The sequence below is a fragment of the Rhinichthys klamathensis genome, unplaced genomic scaffold (genome assembly GCF_029890125.1).
Source record: "Rhinichthys klamathensis goyatoka isolate OS25496 unplaced genomic scaffold, OSU_Roscu_1.1 h1tg000191l_1, whole genome shotgun sequence".
NCBI classification, from domain to species: domain Eukaryota; kingdom Metazoa; phylum Chordata; class Actinopteri; order Cypriniformes; family Leuciscidae; genus Rhinichthys; species Rhinichthys klamathensis.
In genome coordinates, this window is record NW_026606717.1 from 550,010 (window position 1) to 572,317 (window position 22,308).

The 22,308-nt window shown below is 36.4% G+C and overlaps 1 protein-coding gene across 1 annotated transcript; it reads left to right on the plus strand.

Moving 5' to 3' along the window:
* The first annotated feature begins 1,840 nt into the window (after positions 1-1,840).
* Positions 1,841-16,084, plus strand: LOC130095291 (complement factor B-like). Its single transcript, XM_056261982.1, has 18 exons — positions 1,841-1,950; positions 2,195-2,410; positions 2,845-3,030; positions 3,312-3,485; positions 3,614-3,709; positions 3,847-3,980; positions 7,703-7,853; positions 8,743-8,874; positions 9,146-9,238; positions 9,418-9,555; positions 10,695-10,789; positions 11,149-11,284; positions 11,396-11,525; positions 11,614-11,693; positions 11,858-11,991; positions 12,331-12,460; positions 14,099-14,148; positions 15,855-16,084. Exons 1-18 carry the CDS (start codon positions 1,890-1,892, stop codon positions 16,029-16,031), a joined length of 2,313 nt encoding a protein of 770 aa, XP_056117957.1. The 5' UTR covers positions 1,841-1,889; the 3' UTR covers positions 16,032-16,084.
* Positions 16,085-22,308: the final 6,224 nt, after the last annotated feature.

Sequence of the window (22,308 nt, forward strand, 5' to 3'; positions counted from 1 at the left end):
ATATTTTTTTTTCTTACACTTGAAGGGCGATTTACACCTTTACAAACCTTCTCTTGCGCATGCACATTTATTTTACGCGTGCATTATGTACTCTTTCACAAATCTTACCCTGCGCATGCGATTCTTTATGGCATTATTTTACCTTATTATTAATATTTCATTAACAAATATTTAATATTGTTTAATATATTAATAATGTCAACACTCATATTGTTACGTTTTGCGTGGAAGCAAAGGCAGTAGGCGGATCTAAATGCAGCAGTAGACTTTAATAATACAAACTAGGGAAAACTCAGAACAGGCAAGACACTCGAAAATACATACATTCAATAACTGACCAAGAACAAAAGAGCAGACAGGATTAAATACACAGACGGGATGAGGGAACAAGACACAGCTGGGGCAAATCAGAACACAGGTGAATAAACTGAACACTAACAAGGAGCGGGAAAACTGGGAACAGGACTGAACCAAATACACAATGACGGGGAAAACTCAGGGAAACAGATACAGAACAGACATAACTATAACACATATAAGCACAATATAATCCACAATTATTGTTTTATACTGCAAATAGCCGACATATTGATCATTTTTATATTGCAAAAAGCTTAAGGCTAAGTAAATTTGAGAAGAGCTGTGAAATATGGATTTCGAAAAGACATTATTATTCAATATTCATACATGATAGTGTTATTATTGTTATTACATTGAATTTATTGCAACACTAGAATATGTGAACTATATTCTCAGAAAACTGAACACATTTTGTGTGTTGCGCAAACGGAGTTGCGCACTCGGGGTGTACGGCTAGCCTACTATAAATTGGCCTGCCACAAGATGACACTGTTTTCAAATTCCATTAGGACTTCGGCCTACTAAGTTTACATTGTCAGTGTTAGTTAGGATACAAACACGGAATTAAAAAAGATATGGATATGCAGTCAAATTGTATATATATATATATATATATATATATATATATATAACTCAAAATTACACTTTTTCAAGAAATCTAAAAACAGAAACAGAACAATCAACAAGATCAGACCAAGAACTAAAAATTAGGACTATAATACAAACTCAAACCAATCAAAGAAACGTGGTGTCAAAACTTAATCAAACCATGAACAACAATGCAACAAATTCAAACAAGGAAACAAAAGGGGAAAAAAAGTAAAACCATATCAAAATTCTACAGAAACACAGACTTATCATATTCCTTACTTTCTCCTTTTTAAGTCTTTCTTTTTTGTCTTGAAATCAGGAGTTAAAACACGTTCCATGAAAATAGGACACGTTTATTATTACCAGTAAAGTCAATAACAAATGTATTTAGTTCCAAAGATGAATCTATTGCACATAGCTATAGCTTTTACAAAATGATTTAATTATTAGTCTAAAATGTAAAAATGTTTAGTTCTTTGATTATATATGATTGTATCTATTAATATTCATGCATTAAGCTGGTGTTAATGTATGAGGCGAGCAGTTTAATAGTGTTCTCAAATGACCCCTTGAGTCTGAGCTGCTCTCTGGACCCAAGAAATACACATGATTGTGTTTAACTCTAAACATATTCAGTATTCCCCAAACAAATGTGCTTTTTTCTTCATCTGTATATTTGATGAAAAATTGCAAATAGAATCCATGATAGTAATTGTTTTTTGTTGTTGTGATTTTTGAATATATAATGATGTACTGATTACGGTTATTATTTTGTTCCGTGTGCCGGGAAATTGATTTGCTTTATTTGACTTAAGGTTAAACATTGACCACTGAATGTAAATAAAATCCTTTTGCTGACCCCACTATAAAAAGATGTCCCCTGGTCCATTTGCTTCAGTTTTTTTTTCCATCTCAGCTGAAGAACTGAAATAAACAGCATGGAGTGTGAGCAGCGGTTGAATTGGTTAATGTTTGCAATGATATGTCCTCTTATTGCAGGTAAGTCTTTTTGCTTAATCAAGATAAATACATTCTAAAATTTAGAGACAAAACGTTATTTAGCATGAAAGGAATATATTAAAAATGAAGGTATACTTTTAAAGACTTTATGATAGACAGCTCACAAATAATTCTCATCTAAATCTGTATTTTGGCTTGTATATATATGCATTTTCTCTGGAAATGAAACCACAACAAAAGTATTTTTTCTTGTGACCTCCTCCAATGATCTGATTGTTTCTAGGTGCTCCATCCTCCATGTCCAAAAGACACGGATCATGTCCCGAGGCGAATCTAAACATTGTTGGAGGGAGCTTTGTTCCTTCAAATGGCTATTCAGATGGGAGTGTTCTAAGATACATCTGTCCGGATGGATATTACCCATCTGTTCAGTCACGTAGTTGTCAAAATGGACTTTGGACCCCAAAGCCTAGTGCCAGAAAACCCCCAGAGTGCAAAAGTAAGAAACAATACAGTATCATGTGGGTGAACGGGATTTCACCAAGTAAAACATGTGCCTTGATCAACAGCTTTGTTGATCCTTGAACAACATTTACGTTTAGAGTTTATGTCAAGTTTGCACCTATCATTTCTCTCTGATTTTAGGGAGAATTTATGGTTAGGTTTAGGGGTAGGGATAGGGTTAAATGTAAGACATTTTTGGACAGGAATGTTGTTGCAGCATCACCAAAACATGTAAATCCAGGAACATGTTGTACATGGTAAAATCACGTTCACCCATATGGTCACCGTGATTTTGAGTCATTATATCATGAATAAATGCTGGACTATTTTGAAGCAGAGTTATGTATTTTTTATTTTTAAAAAAATAATTCTGAGGCTGTTTCAAAACATCTCTTCTACAGTATGTGTTTATTCATGCTTTTATTCTAGAGGTCACATGTCCCAATCCTCGTGTTTTGGAGAATGGAGAGGTGACCCCATATAAAAACTACTACTATGTAAATGACACAACCACCTACTCATGTCATTCCGATTATAAGTTCCGTGGCTCGGCGGTCCGTGTTTGCAAGTCTAATGGGAAATGGAATGGAACCACACCAATCTGTGGACGTGACTGTGAGTAATTGCCATTATTTTCAGCAGTTTCCATGAACTAATCGGATATAAAAATGCTAATTTAGTTCCTGGTATAATATCTCTCCATATATCCTCGAGTCCTTCAGTTTAGCTTAAAAAAATGTTGTACTGATGTGTGATGTGTATTCTGTTGCGTTTTTATCTGATGTCATGTGAGTTCAACACAGTTCCAGCAGAGATGTCATCACAATCATATCAAATTTCATCAGAAAGGTCCACAGATCTTCACTTCAATTAGTCTTTTTGTTACTTCCTCACAGCTGATCACTGTCCTGATCCTGGCGTTCCCCCTGGTAGCAGTCGAACAGGCCACGTGTTTGACATTGACGACAAAGTCACGTACCGCTGTGACAGTAAATTGACCTTGATTGGTTCCAAAGAGCGAGTCTGTCAGGATGGTGGCCAGTGGTCAGGAACAGAGCCACAATGCTACGGTGAGTCTTCTGATCGCTAAATCGCAGTTCCAAAATGATGTGCTTTGTATGGACCTGTGTTCTCAAAAATAAGATATTTTGCTCTGAAATGTGGCTTTTTTGGATAATGCACCTATAATGTTGTGCAGCACATTTCACATACGACACCCCAGAGGAAGTGTCAGAAGCATTCAGCAGTTCTCTAAAGTCAAATCTAGCAGTTTCTCAACAGCATGAAGGAGAAGGTACATATTTTGTGGTTTAAAGCCTTAATCATATACTTAAACGCACATGTTTTTCATCGTCATTAATAATTGGTGTGCTCCGAAAAAGAAAATAATGTGAATCTATAACGTGAATGCCTTGTTCCTTCTGGCTTCAGTTCAGCAGGGGAAGAAAATAACTTTGGATCAGGGTGGAAAACTTGATATCTACATTGCTGTGGATGCATCTGACAGCATCGAAGAGAAAGATTTAGACAAGGCAAAAACTACCATTAAACTGCTTATAGATAAGGTATGTTCCCCAGAGGTTAATGTAATAAAGTTGTAAGACCACTTATTTTTTTAGGCTACTGATGAAGATAATTAAGCTTTCTTAACTCGTTCTAAAAGCAGTAATTTAAAGGTTCTGTAAATTCATCAGTAAAAATACCAATATTTGAAAAGGAAGCATTACAATTGTGATGCTGTCAATAGTGAACTTTTAACCTCACAATCTTGCCGTAAGCCTCAAATATGAGCCTTGGGTTAGTTCTCCCAAAAATGAAAATTCTGTTGTTGATTACTCACACTCATGTCGGTCCAAACCCGTAAGACTTTGGTTCATCTTCGGAACACAAATCAGCATGAGAGGAGACCTATATACTTAGCCCACACACACACCTATGTTCTTTGACAGTTTTCGAGTATGGGGTCTTTGCAGAACAAAAGTGGGCGTTTCTAAATTTGTGGGTGTTTTCAAACTGGTGAGTGTATAGAAATCATGCCATGAAAATTATGCCCTTCACCCGACCCCACCCCTAAACCCTACCTACACTGTGACCTGGGCAAATCAGGTAACGCGGTCGAAAACGGCCCTCTGTTTATGGCCTTGCCCACTGATCTGGTAACTCCTGTTACTGTCCTGCAGAGACCTATACTTGTAGTTTTCTTCATTTGGCTCTGAAATGGACAATAAGCCCCGTCGAGCACCAAGCTCGCGTCTCAGGCAATGCTGCCCTCTTCCTGCGTAGGAACAGGCTTTCCTCACAGCAGGCCCTCAGCAAACCAGGGCCGCACCGCAGATTCAGTCCCTGCCAGCTCGCACTTTCCGCCCCGTCTGCTCAACCTCGTAAGATCATTGCTCAAATCTTTCTAGTTTTCAAGCGCCACACTTGAAATAGTTTGTTTCAGCGTTCCCCCATAGACGGCGCAAATTAAATGATCATTAGCTTAGAAACCAACATATTATTATACTATTTATACTTATTATTATTTTATATATACCTTTATTTATTCATTTTTGACCGCTACTCCTAGATTTAACGCTATAAGCACCAAACCTAGCTCAGACTGTATACTGTATTTTTTCTGAAGGACATACTGCTGTCCACAAGGAGGTTTCAGGATAAGACATCTTTCAAGTTTACTATTTACAATTTTAACATATAAATGCATGCTCTGATAATAAACTTTTATGTTTAGGGTTCCTACCTACACAGTTTGGAAGGTGGAATTTGATTTGAGTTATTTCAGGTCTGGATAAGTATGGGAAAAGAGAACTAAAAATTAAGACAAAGGAAAGAAAATAAAGAAAAAGAAAATGAAGAATTTCTAAAAATAAATGTATCATACAAACAGTGTGTTTTCATGGAATCCCTTAACCCAGGATAAACCCAGGGTCCAGTCACGTCAATTGAATTTCTGGGCATTAACTTGGATGTCATGTGCTCCACTCAGCATTACCACAGCTCCTCCAGTCATTGCGCTGTTCTTCGGTATGCCCGTTGGCTTCACTCCCAGCCTCCCAATCTTTACTTTTCCCTCCTGCCACCACCAACTCTCTCCTTTTCGTTGACTCCAGCTCCTGTTGCAGACGCTAGCGTGAGGCTGCCTCTGTTGGCAATCGCAGCCCCGGCTCCTCTCCTCTTCATCTCTCTTTCAGTCTAAATCCCAATATTCACTTTTCACCGCAACACTGCTCCTCGTCACCAATTCAGCCGTACTAATCCCTTTTAGTCTACTTACATTTTAGAAGCTCACGGGCTAAATTCCTATCTGACTCCAATTGCTCCATCACAGTTTCTGGTTCCAAAAACACCTCAAATCAATTTGATTCAAGCCGACATCCCAGCCGAACACTTTTCCAGTCGTTTGTTCGGCATAGGTACAGCAACCACAGCTGCTCAAAAAGGCTTCTCCCAGCAGCATCAGATTCAAACACTCAGTCGCTGGACGTCAGAGGCTTTTAAGAGCTATAATCAATCTAATCGCTTCCACATCAAAGAAGCTCAATGAACCCTTATCAGCTAAATTCTTCAGCTCCTGCTTATTCTCACACACTCAAACCTATAGGATCACCATATACGCCTCAATTAACACCACCAATCCACTAAAATAGTGAAAATATTTCTACTTCACTGCTGGAGCAGTGTCTTCCCACCCGCTCCAACAGGAGCTCTATGTCTCCGGCCAACTTGCTTTCACTGCCGCAGCAATGTTATCTCCTCCGCTCCTTCAGGAACTCAGTTTCTCTGGCTAGTTTTCTCCACTGCGGCAGCAGTGATGTTTTTGTCCGATGATGCGAGAACCCTCCTGGTCCACCGACTAACCCCTCAGATCGGCGCACTATCAGCCCTGTGCTCCGGAATTTTTGAAGGTTGACAGTAATGTTCCTGGCTGCTGTCCCGTGTTGGTTTGCAATTTTTGGGGGGAGTACTCTGAGTTCGGGCCATAATACAGAGCTCGAAGCCCTCTTCTCGGACAGCACACCAGCACACCAAATATGCATACTTTTTTTCATCGCTTTATATGATGAACAGATTGAATTTAGGCTTTTATTCTCATATAAACATTCATCAATTCATACATCAGTTGTGGTAAACGGAAACTCAAGCATGTTCACTTAACACACAAAAACCAATGAGATTCATTCTCATGTGTCAAGAAAGTAGGGTTAAGCTTCTGTTTATGTTAACTGATCAATGTTTATTGTTTATATGTAAATAAAAGCCTAAATTCAATCTGTTCATCATATAAAGTGATATTGTCTCTTCAGAAAATTTGGACTAAACTGATCAATTCGTATGGATTAGTTTTACGATCTCTTTATGAACTTTTTGAAGCGTCAAAGTGGTAGTTGCGTAGCCTCAGATTTCATAAAAAAGATCTTCATTTGTGTTCCGAAGATGAACGGGTTTGAAATGACATGAGGGTGAGTAAATAAAGACAGAATTTTCATTTTTGGGTGAACTATCACTTTAAGCCTAAAGTATACTTAGTTTTTTAAGCATAGGCAGTGCACGTGATGCAAATTTTGTCACCACCTGATTTTTGTTGACTTTGTATGCGTAGGTTGCACATGCGCATTGTATTTGTTTTGCACTAATCAGTTGTTCCACAACATGTCAACACTGGCCCGGGCGTTGTTTCACAGTAGAAAACAAAATACAAACAACAAAATCACAGAAATTGCAACAACAACAACAGACGCTCGTGATCATAACTTCTGGGGGGAAAATAATAGCGCTGTCACTTGATGAATGATGAATCTTTTAAGACCGCATGTGTCGACCACCTGCATTCACGCACACTATTAAATGGACTATATTTTGAAAGGCTACACTTTCGACTGTGCGCACACGCTAGCGTAAGCGTAAAAAAACAACAACGAAGTAGGCCTATACTTTGGCCTTTGATGTATTTCAAGAGGGGAGTAGTCCCCTACAATCCACAGTATAATTGCATTCAGCACTGGTACAGTCACGGTTCACAATCCAAGCAATAACCGGAGGATGAAATCAAGTCGAAGACTGAATTCGATCTTAATGAAAATCCTGTTTCACATTATGGAAGCAAAATGTATATGTTGTTTCATGTGGACTTGAACTCTTTATGTGTTCATGCTATCGTTAACATCTTGCCATTTGTTCATGCTATCATTACTGCCAACATAATTACATTTAAATCCAGCATTTTGATTGGATAACCGACAGATGTTGCGTCCAACTCTGAATTCTTATTGCTCTTTCCCAAAAGATCAGTTATTACCAGGTCTCACCAAACTATGAGATCCTGATGTTTGCTACGGACTTTTACCGGATAATCTCTATGAGGGACTATAAAATTACTGAAGATGAAGATAAGATAGAGAAGGTTTTTAAAGATCTGGACAATTTTAGTTTTGAAGGTAAGTACGGGTTTTATTGTCATACATTACATACATGAGTCTTATTGTATATATTGATAGTCAGATTTAGAGATGATAATTACAGAAAAATGTGCCATGCCAAAATAGTACTTTTTTTTTTTATTAGAATTTTATGTCAACAACAATAAAACAAAAAGGGGAAAAGTAAAATAAAATAAATAACATACATTGAACAAAATCAGAGGAGGCCAAAATAGTACATTTAAATGGACTGCATTTATATAGCGCTTTCACAGACCCAATGGCCACCAAAGCGCTTTACAATTTGCCTCACATTCACCCATTCACTCACTCATTCAGCCATGCAAGGCACCAGCTTCTCCCGACGAGCTGGATGGTGCCTTCCATCCAGCTCGTCGGGAGCAGCTGGGGTTAGGTGTCTTGCTCATGGACACCTTAATAAAATAAAATAAAATAAAATAAAATAAAACCGGGGATTGAACCACCAACCTTCCGGTTTGTAGACAACCTACATGAACCACTGAGCCACTGCCGCCCCAAAATTATTTAGGAGTACAGCAACTTGTAACAGTTAATTTATGTAAGTGAGGATAACAAGGTGTCTGAATAAATTTGGGTAGACTGGTGTGTATATATATATATATATATTACAGTCTAGACTAACTTAAGGATGTTTGTTCATTGCTATCCAATGTAGAGTAAAAATTAAACAAATCATATATTCTTTTTAAACAAAATCCCAATTCATGTTCTAATTTAGATTCATTTTAATTTTAAAATCTTTCAATTTTTAGATTTAATGTAGTCACTTGCTTTTAGAATTATTTAGTTAATGAGAAACTTTTTAGAAAAAAGTTTCTCATTAACTTGCTGATTGTAATAATTGTTTTTGGTGTTTTTGTGACAGATAAAGGTGATCGCACAGGTACCAATATCGCCAAACTCTATACAGCCATTCATGAGAGCATGGCATTAGAGGAGACGACGAATTCAACGACCTTCCTTGAAACCCAACACATCATCATTGTGTTCACTGATGGTATTTACATCTATTCCATTTATAATTTGCGTTTACTATTCAAACAACACACATGTATGTACATAATGTCTTTTGGTCCCCATGAGCAAAAAAAAACAACAATAATCTGTAAATCACACTAAATTGTGTTTTTTGAAAATGTAAAAATGCATAAAGTTTTCTGTGAGGGTTGTTTAGGGTTAGGGGTTAAGGGATGGAATATACAGTTAAAAATCATTATGTCTATGGAAAGTCCCCATAAAACTATCAAAATTGATCTCCTACTTCATAGGTCATGCAAACATGGGGGGGAATCCTATACCTAAAGTGAACAAGATCAAACATCTCATCATCAAAAATGATCCAAAGCGAGAGAAGAAACTTGGTAAGCAATGAATTTTATTAATCATTATAATGAAATCAAATATTTAGGACTAGTTGTATTTTTCAAATTTGTCTTTCATTTACAAGCATTATCATCAGGGACAGCAAAAACTGCACATATTGATTTAGAAGACTTTATTATTGATTTCATATTGATACGAATGTGTCCTCTCTTTCCAGATCTTTATGTATTTGGAGTTGGAAACGATGTAAATAAAGATGACATGAATGGCTTGGTGTCACAGAGGGACCAAGAACAATATTTCTTTATGCTTCCAGACTTGGACCAGGTGCAGGAGACGTTTGACAGCATGATTGGTACTGTAGCTATAATTTATATTTAAAATAGATATACATTTTTAGATATTATATTTAGAGATTTATAGATATACATTTCCGGTAACACTTTACTTGAAGGGGTGTACATAAGACTGGCATGACACCTTCATAACCATGACATGACATATGTCATGAATATGAAGTAGGGTTTATGCATGTTTATGACAACTGTCATTAAGTGTCTTTCGCTCAATAATGACATTTTGAATGCAAATATGACATTGTTTAAGATGTCTTTGTTATGACACCTTGACATAAACCATAACATCATAACCTGTCAGTGTCTTTGTCATGACAACTTGACATTAAATTAAGTTAAACTGTCATGTGGTTGGTTTTGACATTGGCTGTCATAAGGCCATTATAACTGTGTCATGAATATTTTTCGTGACCTCAACTACAGTGGTACAAATTGAATTTGTCATTAAACAGTTATTATGGCTTCATGACAGGCAATGTCAAAACCAACCACCTGACAGTCTAATGTAATGTTAACCAATAAAGCTAAGTGGTTTCTTAAGTTTGATAATTAATCTGCTATGTCATGTTTATGACAGGTTGTGTTGTCTTAGTAATGTCAAGTTGTCATGACAAAGACACTGACAGGTTATGATGTATTGGTTTATGTCAAGGTGTCATAACAACGACATCTCAAACAATGTCATATTTGCATTAAAAATGTCATAATTGAGCGAATGACACTTAATGACAGTTGTCACAAACATGCATAAAACTTCCTTCACATTCATAACATGTGTCATGTCATGATTATGAAGGTGTCATGTTAGTCTTATGCACACCCCTTCAAGTAAAGTGTTACCAAATTTCCTCCCTGCTTCTGTTCAGTTCAAATATGGTGCCTTTAGATGTGTCATAGCAGGTTTGACGCCATTGACGGAAATTGTCATTAATTCTCGTGTATTTGATTGTGAGAGAATGCATTAGTTTGAATATGTGGAATGGACAATGGGATTTTCTTCAAAATTTCTACTTAGTCATACAGGTTTGGAACTACATGGAGGTTAATGAATGTTGACAGAATAGAGAACTAATGCTTTAAGCATTGACTTAAGGAACCTCTAGTTCTTATCATGTAATGATTGTTCTTCCTTACACAGATGAGAGCACCAGTGTTGAATTGTGTGGAATTCATCAAAACTATGACAATAATAAACGGAGTGCATTTCCCTGGTTGGTAGAGATTAATGTAGCTGTAAGCATAACCTTTTTATCATATGTATGTCTATATATATATATTAATAATTGTTTTTTAAGTTTTATAGGTTGACTATGTAACAACTGTCCAGGGACTACAGATGAAAAATAGTCTCTTGGCTAATTCTGGCGCATTTGCATTTATGCTTATTAATGTGCATTGTCCCTGCTAAAATAAACTGTTTAAAAAAAAAAAAATATATATATATATATATATATATATAATTATAGATAGATTCATGTATATAATACTAAGCTCATTAAAAAAAAACACAAGAAGAGGCAAAACAGACATGCAGGTTATATGGCAATAGAGATGAAGCATGACAACATCTATCTTTTCTGCTCTTCATGTAGCATTTATCAAAAGGTTCTTCCAACTGCATGGGGTCATTAGTTACCTCAAGTTACATCTTGACAGCAGCTCATTGCTTCAAAAACGGAGACACACCTGATAAGATAACAGTTCATCTGGAAAAAGACCTGAAAGAAAGTAATGTTATGTCCTGACCTGATACACCCGTATGTCAGATGATTAATGAAGAAAAATGTGTTACAGCATAAATCCTATCAATGACGTTTACTTGTTCTTTTGCATTTGTAGAAGTGGAAAAATACATACTTCATCCTAAATATAACATCACAGCAAAACAGCCTAGAATAAAGGAATATTATGAATTTGATGTAGCTCTTATACAGCTGAAAGAACCTGTCACGATGAGTGCTAATCTACGGTGAGGAGTATGTAACGTGATGTAACTTTATTAAGAATAATAAAAAAGGCTGAATTAATTAAAGAACATCATGTGTATCTCTGTACAGACCTATCTGCATCCCCTGCACCAAAGAAACCAATGGAGCTCTGAAACTTTCAGACAGTGAAGGGACGTGCAAAAGACACGGTAAGGAACCAGATTAGATATCTGTCAGACCTGCTGCATGCATATTAGAATCCTATCAAAAAGTGTGAAAGATTAATTAAATGTAGCTATATTAAACATGTGCCACTGCTTATACAATGAAATATACCAAACGTAAAATGTCATACATTTTGCATTTGTTACAGAGGAATTACTAATGAGCAACGAACTTGTGGAAGCTTCTTTTACGTCCAAAATGAAAAGAAAAACAGAAACTACCGGTTCTGTACAAAAAGTACCAGAAAAAATAAGGAACATCAAGATCAAGCGTGGGAAATATGTAATGATTTTATTTTTTATTTCTAATCTGATGTGTAGTAATTGAAAAAGTTTCTCTTTAAAAAAAAAATCTCCAGTGCATTATGATTATAAGAAGAAAGCAACAAAACTTTAACTTTGATTTTGATTTTATGGGGCCTAAATGTCACACAAAGTTCATACAGCACAATCATTTGCTATAGGACTTGAATTTCATTTAGCCATTTAACATTAATTATGTGCAATATGCTACAGAAAATGTATTATTTGAATATATATATATATATATATATATATATATATATATAAACATTTCATCCACAACAATCTAAAAACACTTCTTGGTGTACTTATTCTTTAGCGGGATGCTTGTGTTGAAGATGCAAAAAAAGCAGAAGGAATCAACGTGACAAACGCAAGAGATGTAGTTACAGACAATTTTCTGTGCAGTGGTGGTAATGAACCACAAACAGATGATGTTGCCTGCAAAGGTATGTTTGATTTTTGCCATTGTGACAGCAGCTTATATATTTGGCTTTAAAGGGTCACTTCACCCATTTGCATTAAGGTTTGTATTGTTAGAAACCCTGTCATATATTATAATGATGGTGGAATTTTGCTTGTTTTTTTTCTGAGATGGGAGAAAAAAGGAATTAAGTGTTTTACTTCCGTCCTATCGTGACGTAAATATCGTCATTTTGCGTCACGATAGGACGGAAGATAAATTTCATTGCATATTAAGAAAACTACAGCCTTTAGCTCATTATTATTCAAGGGCGTGGGACCCACTCACCCCACCGGCCTATTACAGATCAGTGGGTGGGACTAAACCTGAAGAAACTAAACTATTAATCCGCCATCTTGCTTGGAAGACAGCAAGCTAAGCTAACAAGCGCTCAAGGAGTTAGATTTACCATAATGCCTGAATTTACGACACACGATATGGAAGACGAGGATTTTGAAAATCTTTTGCTCGAAACTGATACGAGCCACAATATAGTGAAGAGCAGCTGAGGCTGATGGAGGAACAAGAGGCGGCGTCGGCTGCGGCAGCGGCCGCCACAGGAGACCAGCCCGGCGCAGACGAGAAGCCCGGGCTTGCTCGCGCTGTAGCGAATTGGTGGTGCTCGTGCTGTAACTGTGCGCCTATGGACACCGAGCTAGAGTCTGTCTGCTGCAAAGAATCTCTAAAATGCCAATTCCTTCTAGAAGAAATGTCAGAGGCAGACACGGACATGGAGTTTTGTGCACACGGACGTTTGTGTTGTGATGTGAACCATCCTAGTGTCGCACCCCATATGCAGATTCCAGGTATCATGCAATAATTCACCATATAGAAAGAAATACAAACGAGGAGTAGCTGCTAATTCGCTAATGAGTTTGCCAATGTAACGGGGTTCGTTGTTGTGGGAAGAATGAGACGGGAATCGGCGAACATTTAAACATTTTAATAGTAAAATAAACAAATACAAAACAAAAGTATAAGCCAGCAGCCCCGCACTGCTGGCCACACACAACAGAAACAAAACACACCATAAAATCAGGCCTGTTCCTCTCTCGATCTGCCCTGTCGCTCCTCGTTTTATGCGTCCGCTCCTCGGTGAGAGACGCGAGAGAGACCAGTGCGGCTCACAGGTGTCGTTCATTATCACTCACGCCACCGGCCTCGCGCCGCTCTCACGTCCCTTGTCCTGCTCGCCACAGCCAACTAACTATACATTTTGTGTGAAATGAATTTCTAACTCTGTTGGCAGCTAACGTTAGCCCCGTAGAGTAGACGGAAAAGTGATTTCTCTGATGTTTGCGACTTTGCGCTGTTCTGGATTAGTGGGAGTGGCTTGCGGAGCTGTGCAACGTGGTGCATTCTGGGAGTTGTGGTCTTACACACAAATGCGCCCTAAAGTTATTTTCTGTCTTTTCTCGGTCAAGAGGGCACCAAATTCAAAATTTCTTTTACATTTCGACTACATATATGACCCACTTTCAATAAAGATTAATGTTGAAATGGGTGAAGTGCTCCTTTAATACCACTTCATAACATTGGTTGAAAACATTTTAATCAGAGATCTGAAATAAATTTATGTAATTCTTATATAGTTACTTGTGTCTGCATGTCATTTTTGTAATAGGTGAATCCGGCGGGGCCACTTACATAACTAAAAAAGGTCGACTGATTCAGGTGAGATTTCCATTTCCTGTTGAAAACAATATTGGTGATGTGGTTGTGAAGTCCCGTATAAAATGGCTCTTCATGGAGAGGACGCCATTAAAGGTGCTCTAGTCTAAGCGATGTTGGGTGTCGTCACTTCTTGTTGACGTTCGAAGTATTGCCAAACAAAACGGAGGCTAGCTAGACCCTCCCTCCTCCTCATCCCGTCCCCTCCCCCTGTTGTTTTACTGATACTTCATTCAAGGTGTAATGTCGCCAAGTTAGATAAATGCTTTCATATAATGCAGAAAAGAGAAACATTACCGGAAAAACACGATAAAACGTTTCGCCACCTGAGGTTATAACTTTAGCTCCCATACAAGGACGCAATAATAGCAAGATAACATTAGCTTCACGTTTCCCATGAGCATAAACAACGGCTCCGTCGTAAACAAATTTAGTCAAAGTTGTCAATAGGCTATGAATGAACATTCAAATTCAATAAACAGTTGGTGAAAACAATCATTCACACAAACTGTCGCCCTACTGTGAGTTTGCTTGATCATTTACAATAGAGATCGATAGCTAGCTGCTAGAAACCTATGTTGTATTCACCAAAGTTAGCACTGACTGCATTGTTCTAGCTAATTATATCCTTGTGTTTGTTAGGCGAACATGAAAGTCCATTTAGAAAAACCAAACTGGATTTACCCACCTGTCCAGCAAAAACAGAGCTACCTGAATGTCGGATTGGAAGCCTTTCTGCCGGCGGATTTCTCGACACCTTTCACAGGCTTTACCAATGTAAATTCGGGACTTCGCGCGTTTCTTCTCCTTTTCCCTCTTCTTTGCATTTTTGCAATCTGTTCATCGGAACATCGTCTCTTTGGTCGTGTGTCGACCATATCAAACTTAAAGAGTTATAATTCTAACTTCCCTCTTCATGCTTCTCTCTCCTCCACACCCCCCTTCATTTGTACGCGCACTAACCCCACCCCCCAAATCATTCTTGTCGGTTATTGGCTGGAACACTGTTTGTTTTGTTTTGTGGAGCGTGTTGCCCCAGTTTGTTTTTGTTGCCGTTTGTGGAGCCTGGGCTGTCTACAGAGACTGCTTTTTTTTTACAGTGTGTTCAGGGGACAGGCAGCTAACGGATAGTGAGGAGATGTTTGCTGTATGTGACAAAAAATGTTTCGGCCTAAAAAACGCGTGACATCGCTTAGAGCACCTTTAAATAGAGGCGTGCCAAACGAAAGTGTACACCTTCATGAAGGGCCCTTCCACAAGTCAGTCAGCGAAGGGTACATGCCATGCTCACTTCAAAGGAAGTAATTTGACCATTTATGGTCATATGACTCAGAGTGGTGAGTCCTCGTGATTGGATGGTATGAACAGTTGCTGTATGAACAGAATAATTCAAGTTGTTTTGTTTTGTTGTGCTATATTGCACACATTTTCGTCATGCATTATTTCATATGAAGTTTAAATAAGTTATGTATAGGTAAGAAATGATGTGATTAGCTGCAGGGTCCAAAGAAAAGACGGCAAGTTTTGAAGAGCAGAGAGGAAACTCTCACACATACACACACACACACACATATATATATATATATATATATATAAAGCCATAGGGATGTTCACTTCCAATTGGAATTTGTGTGTTACAGGGTGAATTGTTTACAACTGTCAAGCTGAGAAATAGGAACCTTTTTTAATATCTGTAAAAATTTTAATAGGTTGGTGTCATAAGCTGGGGAGTGAAGGACATCTGCACAAAAAGAAACCCGAACCCCGTTTCCCAAGCAGACACCAGAGATTACCATACAAATCTGTTCAGTGCGGATATACTATCATTCCTTAAAAAACACCTAGGAAATGACACAATTATAGGCAACCCTCTAGGATTCTTCTGAATGTTTTGGCAGACTGAAACTGTGTGAGTGCAATTTGATAAAACACTTTGATAAATTTTCATTGATATATTAATTTTTTTTAAGTCAAATAGCTGGTCTTTGTTAAAAAATGTATACAGTTTATTATCAACAGTCTTTCATGTGTTATTCTTTTATGTCTATGTTTGTGCAAGACTATCTGTATGTCCAACCAATGGCAAGCAGGGGAGTGTCATTATGTTTTTGCAATTTTGTTTTGTGATGCCAGTGGTGCAAAAATTGTGCTCTGCAAATGTAATTACAAAATAATGATCACTGACACAGAAGTATATAACAGTGCTTTCAGGCATTTTTGTGAAATAAACCTACAAATTTATAAGTTAATTTCCATGTTTTATGTGGACTTTCCATAGACATAATGATTTTGATACTGTGCAAACTGTACTGTATATTTGATCACCTAACCCTGACTACCATAACCCTAAAAACAACAAACATAGCAAACTTTCTGTATTTGTACATTTTAAAAACAACAACAACAACAACATAATTCTGTGTGATATATAAGCTGTTGACCTCATGGGGACCAAAATAAATAAATAAATCTCTTCACACACACACACACACACACACACACACACACACACACACACACACACACACACACACACACACACACACACCACCTTGCTTTTATTATATTACTATAGACAAATATTTCAAAATGACAATTAAAACTAAAGTCACAGTTACAGTACATCACTGCAGTTTCCAGTCAGCTGTTTTATGGCCAAAGGATATGAAGGTAGATTACGTCCTATGAAAAATGATAACTATGGCACTGTATGAATTTGACAGTCTCGTCTCACAGACACCAGATTAGCAGTGTCAATTAGATTGGAATATGATTATGTGAAACTTGTGTAAGTTATTGAAATTATAAATCATAGACAATAAAATTGGACAAAAAGTATATGCAGGAAAAAAAAAAGCATAAACCATAAAATGGAGGTTTGATAAGAATAAAAATAAAACAAGACCTGTTCCCTGTTCCCATTTCTTTCTTTTTTTGTACTTATAAATTTCACCAAAATGTCACAAATTTAGACTCTTTATTCACAGAAACAGTCAAATCTTTGGTGAGTGCTAAAATTTACAGGAAATTGTTTATGATTGCAACAAAGGTTTTTTTGAAGGTTTCATCATAGTGATTTTGGTGGTGCAAAATTTATTTCACAATTCAATAATTACAACAAACAACTGTAGGCCAAAAAGAATTGTAGGCCAATAAAAAACAGTATACCAAAGATACAATTAACAGCACATTGCATGTTAAAATTTTGCTTTGTTTAAAGGTCATTTGTTTTAAATAAGTAAAATTCTTATTATTTTCTCTTAGAAAATGTTTGACTTTTTTATGTGATACAAGGCCTATAACAGTGGTTCTGGTTTGGTTTTGCTCAAGTAAACTAATGTGGAAGGAAACACACAATATCCTTTACTTCAGTGACATTTTTACACAGGATTTAAATGTTATATTGTAAATATTACCATGAAGACACGAATAACAATATCTAGGCTACCTCAGAAATATTGTATTAGCCTATATTACAGAACATTATCTCTATTGAAGATGATGCTGTGACATGAGGTTTCTGTTTTAGGAGGTGTCTAGGCTACATGACAGCATTTTCAACAAAAACAAACAGAGAAAAAAAACGGTTTGGCCATTTATTTACTCAACAACGATGTTTTGGGGGCCGCCTAAAAACGCAAAAGTTTGAAAACGTGTTTCAAAGTGTAAGGTTTTAAAAATGATACCATCGTCTCTCCATGTAAACTACAAAAACGTGCATTTGTGAAAATGGTGATGTTATAAATATTACGTTGTTCAGTTTGTAGGCGCATAGTTTTTTTTATAAAGTGACATCGCCGACTACTGGCCTGGCATGAATAATACAGTGTTTTTAGTCGTTTTCACAGATCCGTGTGAAAAGGTATCGTTTTGACAGTCATCTGTACGTGAAAAACACAAAGGAAAAACTGTTCTGTTTTTAGTAGCTACATCATTGTCGTGTAAACGTATCAGTTTGTTAGCTCTTGTTTCCTCCCTAATATGAAAAAATAGCCCTCATTTTCAGTTGGTTTTTGTCCTCCTTTCTCTTCTGTATTTCCTGCTCTCTCCTGGTCTCCAGTGTGTTTTTTTTTTTTTTGTTAATAAAAGTGACTGCTGCAAATAGATCCTGCTTCTACTCTCCCTTCCTGCAACCAGCCCAGACAGACTTTATTTCATTTCAACCAATGTCATCCTAACTGTGCCCTTTTTGAGAATAGACGTGAAAATGCACTATCCAGACATAAATAGTTGTAATTCATGAATGCTTTGGAATACAGACCTTAGGTATCTTTTAAAAGACAATCAGCAGAATGAAAGTGTAAAAAAGTTTAAAGGTGCAAAACGCAAGTCTCTGAGTTTTTGCAGAACTACGCCCCCTCTGGCGACAAGCGAAACTGCAACCAGAGTTGTGCACGCTCATGGACCACACGCATCTTTTATTGGATATGTTTTATGTTTCATGTTGTACTATTCTTCCGAACACAATTCCTAGTTTATGAAACTGTTCACTAACAATGGTAGTAAAACCAATTCTGATTGTACATGTATCTAGCTTACACTAAAGCATTACACATTTTACGCATCGTCATTTGTTGTCATACATAGATTGGCCGCATCAAACATTAGAGAATGGGCTATATCTTACCGTTTTATCAAGAAAAAAGCCAACTGAGGATCCCGTTTGAGACCAAGAGCAGACCGGAGATCTCTCCATTTGTTGAATGCCTTCCCGAGGTTGACTCTCGTCTTACTCCGACGCCTGTCTGACTCCTGTCTACTTTACGTGGAGTTTGCGTTGGGGGTTGGAATGGACTACAAGCCGGTCTCTTTGAATCAATCTTCTACCTTTGACGCACGAGTTGTCTTCGCTGATGCGGAGAATGGCGGCGCCGGCGAATACACAAACCTGCAAGACATAGCCTGGTGAGCGTGAACGCGCATGACGTCACGTCCAGTCTCAAATTCGAGACTGAATCCCTCTTATATATTTTACTGTATGGATTATAGAGGCAATCTCAGTGCGCAGAGAAGGGCTCATTCAGCCCATCAGGCAGTTCTTTAAGCATGTATAGGATAGAAAAACAGGTATTTTTAACATGAAAAGTTGCGCAATGCACCTTTAAAGAAGTTTAAGTTTACTCTAAAACAAATGTACTGTACTAAACATTTTTTATTTTATACAAAACATATATTTTAGTAAATAGGCCTAGCATTTACTGTAAAATTGCTATAAAATGAATGTATGTCTAACCAATTTTGGTTCAAAATTGTAGGCTGATATCACAAAAATAGGCCAATTTCACACTTAGGGGTTTTTGGCTTCCGTATTGGCCCTTGTTGGGTAAACTTTTTTTTCCGGAAACAGCAATGGCTGTGCCTAGAAAGAACCAGTATATAATCAAATCTAATAAGCATATAAGTAAACCAATATCTGTCAAAGACCGTTTGCATCCCCCTATTGCCTGTTCTTTTAACTAATATTTTTGTTATTTCTAACAGAAATGACACAATGATTCTTAATAATTGAATAAATAGAAACATTAAAAGGAGAAGGATGGAAATTTGGGTTAAAGATCATTGCAACACTTATGTTGAGTAGTATGGAAGCTTATGTGTAGCAATATTCAATTTGAAATGTAATATGCAAAATGATAATGCAATATGTAAAATGACAATGCAATATGTAAAATGGCAATGCATTTCTGTATTTAAATTTACATTTTCCATTACATTTGTGCAACGTTTGGTGCAAAATGAAAATGATAATTCAATTATATAATTTACATTTGATACACATATGCTTAACTTTATTCTTATTACTATTAACTATATTTACCCAATAATGTTGGAGATCCTACAGGTTTTCTTTACAAATGCACCTACTCTGAGATCACAGAATATGACGGGTCAAATTCATAGCTACCAAAAAATTTGACCGCTCTTTATTTCTTCATAACTTACTGTAATGTTCAATAAAGTGTCTCATGTGATGTTTAACCATCTCCCTTTTTTATTTTACAAAGCATATTGATCAGATATTTATCCGTGATCGGCTCGGAATGCATTTTCAATTTGCACATTGAATTTTGCTACATTCATTGCGGGACATTTAATGAAAATCCAATCGCAAGTGTCTTAACTGAGAGTGTAAATGCAATTAAGAAAAATAACATTTAAATGATCATTTTGCAACAGTTTTTGCTTGAACATTTTAAACAGATCTAAAAATTTCTTTAATACCTTTTCATTTTAATTTTGCAACTTATAAAGCGTTAAAATATGTATTCAATTTACATATTAAAGCATATGTATGAAATGGCAAATGTAAATTATATAATTGAATTATCATTTTCATTTTGCACCAAACGTTGCACAAATGTAATGGGAAATGTAAATTTAAATACAGAAATGCATTGCCATTTTACATATTGCATTGCCATTTTACATATTGCATTATCATTTTGCATATTACATTTCAAATTGAATATTGCTACACATAAGCTTCCATAGTAGTGTTGAACTAAATTTTCAGCCAACTCCCACTAGCCCCACTTTCCTTCTGTAGTTTTTAACCCTTTGATGCGCAAGCTATGGATACCCCTTCTAATGCACAACATGGGTCTAAAAAGACCCGTATTAATTTCCTATGTTATTTCATGCATGGCTTGGCTTTTTTTTTTTTTTTCACCTTTTGAAATCACTTTATTTGAGCATTTAATATTTCATGATCTATAAATTTCATGATTTATGAATATTCTAAATATCTTGTTTTCAATTATCACAAATTCATATTTGAATATTTCCTAGGTTTTGTGTTAATACATCAAGTTTACACACATGGGTCTAAAATGACCCATCTATGCAAGCGTGATAAAACAAAAGAATAAAGAAAGCTTTTTGTTAAAATAGCCAATGTCACAGTTGTTTAGATCAACACATTTACTGTAACACTTGAAATATGTTTATTGGCCACTTTGTCACACATAACACACATATAACCGATAACACTGAAATTGAACTGTAGTGTAGTGCAACTGTAGCGGGATCTACCCACCACCAATGTGCAGCATCCACCTGGATGATGCGACAGCAGCCATAGTTCACCAGAACGCCATCCCACGAAGGCTTATGTGACCGATAGCATTGATTTATGACCACAAATAAAAATGAATATGGAGGTACAAGGTTTCTGACCAACAGCGACAAATATATACTTGTATATATAACTTTCTATTGCAACTTTTATTTTGTTGACCTAGCTAACATTAGATAAAATAGAATATGTCGACCGCAAGCTAGCTAATAGTATTGGACATGTTTCTCTTTTGCACTAGTAATGGATTCCAAGGTCAAGGTAACCTTAGCCTAAACGTTCAAATATTAGGCTATATCTAGATGTCTTTCACAAAATATCAAATATTTTCTGTGACAAAAAAATTTATTAAATAAAACTTACATACATGAAATATACAAAAGCAGCCGTGTTGAATTGTGAAATGTGTGGCAGGTGAATAGTTTTCTGCAGTAAATATATTTACTATTTATAAATATCAAAGGTTCCTATATGGGTCATTTTTGACCCATGTGTGTAAAATTGATGTAGAAATACAAAAAACGTGTTTGTTTATAAAGTAAGAAAGGAAAAATAAACAATGATTTGTGGAAATCAAAAACAAGATATTTAATGAATACCTGGATTAATAAATGATAAAAATACATTTCTTTCAAATATTCAGCAAAGAAACATGAATACGGGTCTTTTTAGACCCATGTTGCGCATTAGAAGGGTAGTGACACAAAAACGATTTTTATTCGAAAAGTAAGAAAGGAAAAATTTAAATAAGGATTTGTAATGATCTAAAACAAGTTAATTGAGGAATACCTGGAATACTGAATGATGAAATTAATTTCTTGCAAAGATATAGAAAATGAAAACGCAGTCGGGTCTATTTAGACCCATGTTGTGCATCAAAGGGTTAAAAGGAAAAATAAAGAATCTTTCAGGATCAATTTTGGTAACTTTCCCATTTTCAAGAGAACTTTATACAGTTTTTGTTACTTTATACGTATACATTTTATGTATAATCATGTAAGTTTTACCTTGACAAAGTGTTTGACAGATTAGTTTGTGTCCACAGTCACTTCCTCTTCGCTATAAATATGTGGCCTTCCTCGGTTTTT